The sequence below is a fragment of the Monoraphidium neglectum genome, assembly GCF_000611645.1.
Source record: "Monoraphidium neglectum strain SAG 48.87 unplaced genomic scaffold scaffold00326, whole genome shotgun sequence".
In the NCBI taxonomy this organism is placed as follows: domain Eukaryota; kingdom Viridiplantae; phylum Chlorophyta; class Chlorophyceae; order Sphaeropleales; family Selenastraceae; genus Monoraphidium; species Monoraphidium neglectum.
In genome coordinates this window covers 1-10,474 of record NW_014013302.1, presented here as the reverse complement: position 1 = coordinate 10,474, position 10,474 = coordinate 1, and the positions used below count along the sequence as shown (strand labels likewise).

Genomic DNA, 10,474 nt, shown 5'->3' with positions numbered 1-10,474 from the left:
ACACCCCACCACACCACACCACACCATACCACACCACACCCCACCACACCACACCACACCACCACATCGCACCAAATTGCCCACGCACATCCACGACACCATCCGCAACCCCACCGCCCCACCGCCGCACTCCCCATGTCGCGCCCCGCCGCAGGTCATCCGCAAAGCCCTGCGCGAGCTGATCCGCGTGGCCTGCGACAGGGCCGAGGCCGAGGCGGACGTGCTGATGCCGGGCTTCACCCACCTGCAGAACGCGCAGCCCGTGCGCTGGGGCCACTGGCTGATGGCGCACTGCGCGTCGTGGCAGCGCGACGACATGCGGCTCGGGTGGGCGGGGGCGGCGCAGGGGTCCGGAGAATCAAGGGGGAAGCTAGGGGGAAGCTGAGGGAAGCTGGGGGAAGCTGGGGCAAGCTGGGGGAGCAGGGGTTGTGTCGTAGCTGGGGTCGCCGTAGGACAAAGTGGCATGGGGGGCTGCTGTAGCGCTGAGAATCAGCCCGCTGGCAGCAGCATCTGCCAGTCAATCGGCCGAGGGATGCGGGCAAAGACAGATGCAGGGGATGGGAGGCATGACCTCATCCTCTTCCCGCTGATGCGTCGCAGCAGTGACGTGGGCCGCATATTCAGCAGCCGTCGCACGCGTGCGCCGCACTTGCCGCACTCACCTCGGCCCCGATCATGTCCGCCCCTGCGCCTGGGCCCCTGGCGTCGTCGCCTGCTCGCATGCAGGGATCTGCTGCCGCGCGTGGCCACGCTGCCGCTGGGATCCGGCGCCCTGGCCGGCAACCCCTTCCTGGTGGACCGCCAGGTGCGTGTATGTGTGTGTGTGCATGTTTGTGTGTGTGTGTGTGTGTGTTTGTTTGTTTGTGTATCTTGCGCACGTGGGTGTGGGTGTGGGTGTGGGTGTGTATGCGTGCACGCACGTGAGCTTGTGAGGCACCAGCATCGAAATTGTGAGCGTGGGATGTGTGCCATGGATTGTCATCGCTCGCTGGCAGCACGCAGCGGCTGAGGCGGCGGCTGCCGTGCCGGAGGGCGGGGTGGCGGCAGGTGACTGCAACGGCGGCAGGGGAGCGCAGCGGCGCTCCAGGAGCCCCGCCAGGGCTTCTTGCAACCCTGCAAAGGCCCCCGACTGCTCGGGCCCATCCTCACCACCACAGACAACACAAAAGATCTCATCCCATGTGTCCTTAGATTGATCCATTGCCTGCCGTCACAAACCCCCCTCCTCCCACAAAATGTTTGACCCCAGTTCATTGCTGAGGAGCTGGGCTTCATCGGAGGCGTGTGCCCCAACAGCATGGACGCAGTCAGCGACCGTGAGCACCGCCCCTCGGCCCCAGCGTTTTGCGCCCGCCCTTTTCCACCCCGCGCACGACCCCAAGCTGCCGGCAGGGTCGTATCCCTTGCATCAGTGCCAGGGCCCCACTCACACATGCCTTGAACAGCACTCACCCCTACCCTCCACCCGATTGCACCCCGTGCTGACGTCCACAAATTACTCGCTTTCTCATGTGAGAGACCACCCATCGCTCATCCCATCTAGAACATCGACTCTGGTCCCAAACCCGGCAAGCTTATCAAATCCACACCTTGTAAATGCCCCTCTCAAACAGCCTCGGCGCAACGCGTCCGCACCCCCCCCCCCCCCCCCAGGCGACTTTGTGGCGGAGACGGTCTTCTTCTGCGCGCTCCACCTAGTGCACCTCTCCCGCTGGGCCGAGGACCTGATCATCTACAGCAGCGGCGCGTTTGGCTTCGTGCAGTGCAGCGACGCCTACGCCACGGGGTCGTCCCTCATGCCGCAGAAGAAGAACCCGGACGCCCTCGAGCTCATCAGGTGGGGGCGGCTCGCCGCACAGCCGCACGCGCCCCTGCGCGGCTGCACCTCCGCTGCAATCGCGGCACCAGCCCTTGTGTGGGCGGTCCGCTCTGCCCACAGGGCCGTGCGCAGCGGTGGGGCGCCGCAGCTCAAAGCGGGCAGCACATTGCCTGCTTTTGGGCGCGCTATGCCCGCCCTCAAGCCCCCTGGCTGAGCAACAACAAGCCTGGGTCTTGGGGCGGGCTGGCTGGTGGCGATGTGCAAATCGGGGTGGCACGCAGCTCTTGAGTGCTGCCTGCCTCCCACAACCACAACGCCGCGACCGATTGCCAGGGGCAAGGCTGGCAAGATGCAGGGCAACCTGATGGGCGTGATGGCTGTGCTCAAGGGCACGCCCACCACATACAACAAGGACTTCCAGGTAGGAGGGGCGGGTCGGGCGCCTGGTCAGCACAAAGGTAGTCACTGCAAGCATGTCACGCACACACAGGGGCGTGCAAACACACACACACACACACACACACACACACACACACACACACACACGCGCGCGCGCGCGTGCACGTACACACACACAAACAAACAAACAAACGCAAACACACACAAGGGTGTGTACACATACGCAACCACGCAGCCGCACATACATACAGACAAGGCCCACACGCGCACACAAACATGCACTCCTATCCACTAACACACCCTTGATCAAGAGCCTGCATTCCACCCACATGCCCCCGTCATACGTGCTATGCCTCCCTCCTTGCAGGAGTGCTGGGACCTGATGTTTGACGCGGTGGACTCGCTTCACGACAGCACACGCATCGCCACGGGGGTGCTGAGCACCATCATCATCAAGCCCGAGGCCATGATGAAGGTGGGGGGAGGCACCTTGTGTTTCCAACCCAAGTGTCAACATTGTATCGTTCGAAACCCAAATGTCCAACCCGTCATTGTTGCATTTTGGGTTGCTTGGCTGGCATGTTGGCTGGCAAGCAAGATAGCCTGCAGGCCTGCCGCTTACAGGGATGCTTTTGCATGCATGTAGCAAGCCGCACTCACCAGGTGTCGAGCTGCTGTCGCCTTGCGGCGTCAAGCCTTGAAGTTCCTGCTTGGTCCGTCGACGCGCACACTTTGCTTGTGCTGTTCCCCGGGACCCGCGCCAACCCTCCCGCCTTGAAACCCTCCCCCCTCAACATCCTTGCTCCCCTCAGGGCCTGTCATCTGAGATGCTGGCCACTGACCTGGCAGAGTACCTCGTGCGCAAGGTAAGGTTCCTCTGGGGCAACCCTTTTCGCCGCTCGCTGTCTGCTTGCTGCGATCAAGGCCAGACTGGCGGTAGCTGGAGGACCGTGACTGTGCCGGGCGCCTCGTCAGCACCGGCGCCGCCGGCGGCGCGAGACATTTGGGTCCGACAGGCAGCCGCAGAGACACATACTTGGCCGTCAACAGACTGAACACCGCATGAGCTCAGGCGGAAGCACGTCAGCACAGCCAGGGCACACACGCCCACATTCCGCCCGGTCTCTCGCCTCGCGCCGCCTTGCGCAGAACGTGCCCTTCCGCGAGACGCACCACATCAGCGGCGCCGCCGTGAAGATGGCCGAGGACCGCGGCTGCGCCCTGTCCGACCTCACGCCCGCGGACCTGCGGACCATCCACCCCCTCTTCGACGATGATGTGGCCGCGGTGGGTGACGTTGTCCAAGCAGTGACACCTTGGCCGGAGATACATGGCCGCCTGATTGTCCCTGGGGTCCTCGGGAGTGCTGCTTTGTAGGCAGCCTGACTGGGGAGGCAGCTTGCAATGGCTTTTGTGAGAGGGCTTTGGGAGGTCCTGCGGAGGGGATGCGTGCGCCCCAATTCACGGCTACCCGACGATTGCATGAACGTTGATGCAGCCGAGACGTCGGATCCAGCGCCACCCCGGGTCGCACCCCTCGCCTCAACGCCTGCTGTCCGGGGAATTCGAACGTAGCTGTGTGGCTTTCCCGCACGCCACAGGTCTGGGACTTTGCTCGCAGCGCGGACGCGCGCGACACCGAAGGCGGCGCCAGCAAGCGGAGCCTCCTGGAGCAGGTGCGGGCGTCAGGACAGGGATTAGGGGATGCCGTGGTCCTTGGTGAGGGGGTGGGGCTGTGCAGCGATTGCACCCTGAATGCGCGCTGCTTGGGACTGAGTTTGGCAAACACGGCCTGGCATCTCATGCGTGGCATATGTGAAGGGTGATGCCTTTTGTCACTGCTCGTTTTGAATGTGCAGGTGGCGAAGATGCGCAAGTACCTGGAACTCAGCTGATCAGCCTCTGAAGGGACGCATGCTGGCAGCCTGCGTGTGGCCAGCGGCATGGTTCGCATGTGCCCTCAACACTTGTATATGCTTAGATCAAGGGCTGCGCTGCAACAGGACAGGGCACCGCGTGTCTGGGGGGATCCTTGGGAGCAGGCCGTCCCTCTGCAACCTTTACGGGCCCGTGTGCAACCCCTGCATGGGACATGTAACGACATGAAACTGCATGCTCGTGCTCATCGGCTCCGAGATGGGCGATGTCCACAGCAGTGGCGGCCCGGCTGGACAGCTTGAGTAGCTTATCCGAAGAACCGGTGGCCACCTGAACAGCAAAGGCTTGTAACACACTTACGCTTGTCTGGGTCAATGTCACCTGGTAGGCTGGGTCAAAACACTTGGCAGTCCATGCATTCACAGGAAATGTTGATGTTGTTGTTGATTATGTCCCTGGTGACACGGACGACACGAGCCAGGTATACGCCATATATTGATCCTCTTACACAACTTCACATTGAAGCACGATCCGGACGACGGACGCTGATCGCGGGGCCCCGGTCACCTCGTGGCCCGACGTCGTGAAACGCAACTGAGCCGTGTCGAGGACATCCAATACACAACCATTGCAGAATTTCAAAATCACCACACGGAAAAAAGGGCAGCAGAAATCACGATCTGTGCTGCACGGCGTGCAACACTTCGCTGCAAATGCAATTTGTTGTTCAGGACGATTACAGCTTCAGGCTCACCCCCGCACTCGGCAGGCCCAGCGGCACCGCGACCAGGGGTTGACGCTCAGCACGCTCCGCTCGAACTGCGGTGGTTGAGTCCCCGGTTTGGCAGCATGCCTGGCGGTGACAAGCCCCACGACGACGGCAAAGACGGCAGCGATGAGCTGCTGCCCGCTGCGCGGCGCAGCGGCCGCTGGCGCAAGTCTCAGGTTTTCTCGCGTTTCAAGCGCGCGTACCACGGCCTCCGCAGCGGCCGCCGCACGCGCCTGCTGATTCGGCCAGGGCTGGTGGTCTGCTGCGGCCCCCTCTTCCTGGCCGCCGTGCTGCCTATCGTCTTCCCCACATCCGAGACCCACAAATGGCAGAACATCGGGGGCAGCGGCCGCACCGCCGACGTGTGCATAACCCCAGCAGGACCTGGGGCGCCGCCATCGCAGGCGGTTGCGGGCTGCGAGCGGTACCATGAGTCGCTGACGCAGGATCCCGGCGGCAGGAGCTTCACGCACCTGAACAACGCGCCCGATGCCATTGTGGCACGTGGATGGTGGGCTTGGCTGGGAGAGGATGGCGTTGGAGGGGAAGGTTGGGGCAGGGGCAGGGTGCTTTGAGGGGTGGGAGGGCTGGGGGTCAGCAGAGTAGGGGCGGGGAGGCAGGCAGGAAGCCCATGCTTTTCAAGCAAGGCAAGCTGCACACCACGGCAAAACGGCTGGTGATTACCTTCATACAGCAGTCAAAGGCTGTTTGCCTGAATGCTTGATGCATTTGGCGTTGCTTGTCGCGGGTGGCGCTGTCCTGGCAAGCTCGCCCCGCAGCACCCACAGCGGTGCCCGTAATGCAACCGGCAGGTTCCAAGACGGACCTGGAGACCACAAAACAGTCAGGTGGGGCGCGGAGGAAGCTGGCTTGGGCAGGACGCGTGCTCACAGGCCTTGGCTCCCTTCCGTGATGTTGGCTCGTCGGAGGCGTTCGCCCGCCCATCTCTCCACATGCGCCCGGCAACGACGCTTCAACCTGCCCCTTCTCATGCCTGTGTCGACCCTTTTCATTGTTGCAGGACGAACATCGTCATTGAAGGCAGCGGTAAGCAGTGGGTCGCCATGGACCCAAGTCCTGGGCTGCTTCGGCTGGGGTTGAGCATCTTGATCGTGTGGGCGACCACCCTCCTGTCCCCAAGCACCTGTCCGCCAGGAAGCTTCCCCTGAAATGCAGCTGACCTCCCAGCTCGCAACCTTTGATGGCACCCCGCACCGCCAGGGCGCTTCGCCGGTGACAGGCTCCGCTTGCTGCGGGCCGGGCCCTCCCAGACGCTGCGGGTGTCAATTGGCAACGCCGCGGATGCAGCGGTGGGCCCGAGGGAGCGATGAGGCGCTCGAGAGGGCTCAGCCAGGCCCTGAAGCTGCTCACAGCAGCGCAAAGGGACGTCCTGCCACCAATCAATCTGCTGCCTGCGGCCCTGCAGTTCACTGCGACATCAAGGAAAGTGCGCGTGGTCGTGTACCGATGTGCCTGCACCGCTGCCTACCCAACCACTCCCCCCCCCCCCAGGAGACCACCATCAACAACAACATGCCCCTGCCAACGCTCAGTTACAGTGCGTTCTCGGACGCCCAAGGGTCGTTGCCCCGGTCCTGCACAAGACGCCTCCCCCGGCGGTTTATTTCGGGTGCCTGGGTATGCATGGCGGTTGAGTGCTGGCGCATCCCTTCCTCCCTGGCGCGCGCATTCACCCCTGCCGCCCCACCTGAACGCGCAAACGCGCAAACCATGCACAACCGCGTCCTCGCAGACGCAGAAATGGCGACAGAAACGCTGCAGCTCACCTACCCCCGCGACACAGCCTTCTTGAGGCTGGTGCTCAAGGTCTCACTGGAGTCAAACCCCGCCAACAGCAGCGGCCCGGTCACCGGCGCCGCCGTGCCCGTGGTGTGGCGGTCGTCGATGGACATGACACAGTGGGCGGCGACGGTCGTCCCGGTGGGCGGAAGCGTCCTGGCTGCGTCATCGCTGAATGAAGCCACCAGCCGCGCTCACTCGAGCGTGATTCCAGCACGCCACCACCAGCATTCTGCGCCCCTCTGTACTGCCTGGATGGCGTGCCGCTGCTGGGCAGCGGTACAGTACACCTTGCTCATATTGATTGTCCACCAAGGCAGGGCGAGGCGGACCGCCTCGCGCCCTCAGCCGCAGCGCTTTTCGGCCGCACTGCTCACCTCCTCTAATAAACATGGGGTGGAGAAGCGGCCTAGGCAGTACATCGTGCCTGACGTCACTCTGACGTCACCGCACCCACCCAGGAGTTGACGTATTCATACGTCCAGGAGGACACCGCCAGCGGCGCGCCATACCAGCGCTCGATACTGATGCTCGCGGTGCGGTCCGCGCAGTGAAGCATGGGGCTGCGCGCGAATCTTTCTAGCAGTTTCCGCCATTTCCATGTGCGGTCACAGTTGCAGGTCCTCACGCAGAGCTGCGCTTCAGCAAGCTATCTCGCCGCTCATCAGACACTGCCACCCCTGACGTCCCGTCCGCCTTGCCACACCGCCGCAGTTTCGGCTGGAGCGGCCCCAAACGGTCCAGTCCCTCGTTTGGCTGATGTTGGGGCTCAGCTGGATCATATCGGCGGCGTTGCTGACGGTGAGCGTGGACGCACCGAGGCGCCAAGTCCGGAGCTCTGGGGCCCAGCTGTTTGCTCCAAGCCGCCTTTGCCCCAGACGTGCTGCATGTCTCCTCTGGCCACCTTGACCAGCCCCTGGTTGCGGCTGGCCAAGGGAATGCCTTTCGCACCATGATTTCTCCGACTTCCCCGGCTTTCATGCTCATCTGTTTTGCTGCCGTCACCTCACGCCCCAACCGCCCTCACCACGCACGCCTCAGTTTGCTGTGGACGTCGTCTTGGTCCACCCGCGGCCGGTCGCGGCCCACGACGTGGCCGTGGCTGTTGGGCTCCTGTTTGCACTGCCAGCCATACGCACGTCCATGCCCGGCGCGCCGGCGTTGGGCGGGCCCATCGACGCGTGCGGCCCCATCTGGAATCTGGCCTTGGGTGGGTTGTGTGCGGCGGCCTTGCAAGGGGCGCGGTGCGTGTGGATCATTGACAGATGGGTCACATAAGGAGGTTTGGAGAGAAGTTCTGGTGAGGAAGAACGAGTGTGCGTCGCCCAGTGATGCTGTTGCTCCTGACAGCGCCGAGGCTAATTTGCAATCGCACCTCAATCCCACCCTCCATGTCACAGTTCTGCTTGCGACCGTGCTCTTGATGGCCGGATGGATGGGGAACGTGGAGAACGAGGAAAGTGACTGACCGGCTCGGCCAACGCAACTGCAGTACATTGCTGCCATGATAGCTGTATCATTGGTGCTGCTTGTTTGCATGATTGTCCAGTTCTTTGTGAAGGAAATGAAGTTGCACAAACACACAGATGGTGGTGCATTTTCAAGTTCAGCTGGCTGCAACCGTCACAGTAGGTTTTATTCTTGCTGCTTATCATCTGCCCTCAAAGTTTCCAAACTCAGCTGCTCTGGTATATTGCCCTCCGGCGTCCAGTCACACACCCCACCTGCGTAGCTCTGTCTCGTCCAGGAGCCCAACAAGGACTGTGTCGTCCCATGCAAGGCTCAAGCACGATTCCGAACCGACAATGATCATGACAAAAAAACTTGTACAGTCTTCCCCCGCTACAGCGAACCCCGCCATAGCGAAAACCCTGCCTACAGCGAACGCCGCCGCTACCCCCGATCGCTCGCCACACAAATCCACCCCGCCACAACGAATATTCACTACGGCTATAGCGAACGCCACAGGCCTCTCAAATTCACTATATGCAGGCGCGCTGTGGTCGGCGCCTGTACATGTGGGACTGCATGGGGCCCATCCGCCACGTGTGCGCCATGTGCATCCAGGCAGCCACCAGCTCCTGCGTACACACCATACCCCCTTTCACCGCAGCATCTGTCACTTCTCATGGAGCTGATTTCTGAGCTTAACGAAGGCCGCAGCCTGCTCTACTGGAGGGTCTGGCTCACCAGAGCGACAGTGTCACCGGTGACTGCGCCGCAGTGACGCCCACACTAGCATGACCCACGTTCAGTTGGCCGCATCACAGTGATCTTCACGTGCTGTTTGCCACAATTGCTAACACTTCAGAGCTCAAAACTTGGGCTGAGCCACGTCTACACAGGCCACCAAGCAAGAAAGGCGTCCCTGCTGCAGCGCAAGCTGCGTATCCAGCCGGCAAGGCAGCCGGCGAGGCAGCCTACCACCCCTTTGGCCCCATTGAGCTGATTCTGGTAAACAATACTATGTGGCTGCTGGCATACAGTGCAAAGCAGCGCTCCAATGCTGATTTTTGTGACGTCCCCCGCCACAGCGAACCAGCAGCTGCCAAAAATCACTACTCGCAATAGTGAACAAACCGGCTATAGCGAACGTGCCGCCAACCCCCGATGGGTTCACTGTAGTGGGGGAAGACTGTAACAGCATTTGAGCGTCTTGGCCGGCGGGCGCAACGCGTGGGTGGGGTGATGGAGGTGGTGAATGTGGGTGCGGCTTGGGAGGTGGTGGCAGGGTAATGCTGAATTGTCTAGAAGGGCTCGGTGGTGCGGATCTTGGCGAAACACTGTGTTGCACGTAACGGCAGCAATATGGCTCGTCTGTCCATGCACAGTGGGCCTTGGCACACAGGCGTGCCCAGCAGCAAGCAACTGGCAAGGAGTTGCGGCTGATTTGGACGGAGTGGTGTAATTTTGCAAGGATGGCATGCCCCAGACAGAGTTCTCTCCACTGCACTTGGCAGAAGGGATATCTTGGAAATCCACGCCTCACGGTTTATCGGATACACAGACGTTGCCCAAAGTGTGAGGTCATATGTTGGGGGGAAAGTCATAAAAGCCACAGAAGCAAATGCGCCGCCTCAGCACGCGCGCCGTCCTAGCATCAGCTGGCGTGACTGTGCGCTCGAAAAGCGCGACAACATGCAGTGTGCGTTGGCGCGCAGCGGCGGCTAGGAGATCTTGAAGAGAAGGCATGGGCGATCTAGGGGGCAGGAGCAGTCGTCTTGGGACAGATGTTCATGGCAGCTAGAGAGGCGAAAGAGGGGCACCTCTGACTAGACGACGGCGCGGTAGTACGCGAATGGGTAAAACGACGCGAACTTTTGACGGCTGGCCTTGGACCAGTTGTGCACGTGAAGCGGCGCAGCCAGGCCACCAAACACTAGGGGTAAGCAGACGTACCACGCCAGCAGGGTCATGGACACAGGGCGGGGAAACGCCATCATCAGGACACACGTCGACGCGATCAGGGTTCCCATCGTGTAGCTCATCTTCTGGCTGACGAGGTGGGACGCGCTGATGGACCGCACACAGATGCGGCACGTCGCATAGGCGTGGCCGAGCAGCCAGGTTGCAAAGGTGGCATGGACGTTGCCGGGCTGGCGCCACGACTGGATGGCTGCGCAGGCCCAGATCACGGCGTACCTGACCGCGGGTGTGAATCGGTTGCCGGGGGCCGGCATGGCAGCAGGTCAGAAAGCAAAGCCAACTCAGGGCACACACTTGTATCATGCAGCGAGCGCCGGCCGCCGGTCGCACCGCATTGCTCGAGGGAGAGGGGGAGAGAGGGGCAGAGAGGGGGAGAGAGGGGG

At 62.1% G+C, this 10,474-nt stretch overlaps 2 protein-coding genes across 2 annotated transcripts in view; both read left to right on the top strand.

Annotated features, from left to right (window-relative positions):
• Positions 1–4,113, top strand: part of MNEG_2778 (argininosuccinate lyase) — a gene marked incomplete at both ends in the record, with an annotated part of 6,321 nt that extends 2,208 nt beyond the window's left edge. Inside the window, 10 exons of the mRNA XM_014048744.1 lie at positions 155–327; positions 727–805; positions 1,250–1,316; positions 1,654–1,837; positions 2,153–2,240; positions 2,586–2,693; positions 3,031–3,084; positions 3,368–3,505; positions 3,820–3,894; positions 4,078–4,113. Coding sequence (XP_013904198.1) covers positions 155–327; positions 727–805; positions 1,250–1,316; positions 1,654–1,837; positions 2,153–2,240; positions 2,586–2,693; positions 3,031–3,084; positions 3,368–3,505; positions 3,820–3,894; positions 4,078–4,113 — 1,002 coding nt within the window. The remainder of the gene's footprint in view (positions 1–154; positions 328–726; positions 806–1,249; positions 1,317–1,653; positions 1,838–2,152; positions 2,241–2,585; positions 2,694–3,030; positions 3,085–3,367; positions 3,506–3,819; positions 3,895–4,077) is intronic.
• An 832-nt stretch (positions 4,114–4,945) lies between these two features.
• MNEG_2777 (hypothetical protein) lies at positions 4,946–5,376 on the top strand (the record flags this gene model as incomplete). Its single annotated transcript, XM_014048743.1, has 1 exon — positions 4,946–5,376. A coding segment is annotated over one exon (431 nt), but the record flags the coding sequence as incomplete, so codon positions are not given.
• Positions 5,377–10,474: the final 5,098 nt, after the last annotated feature.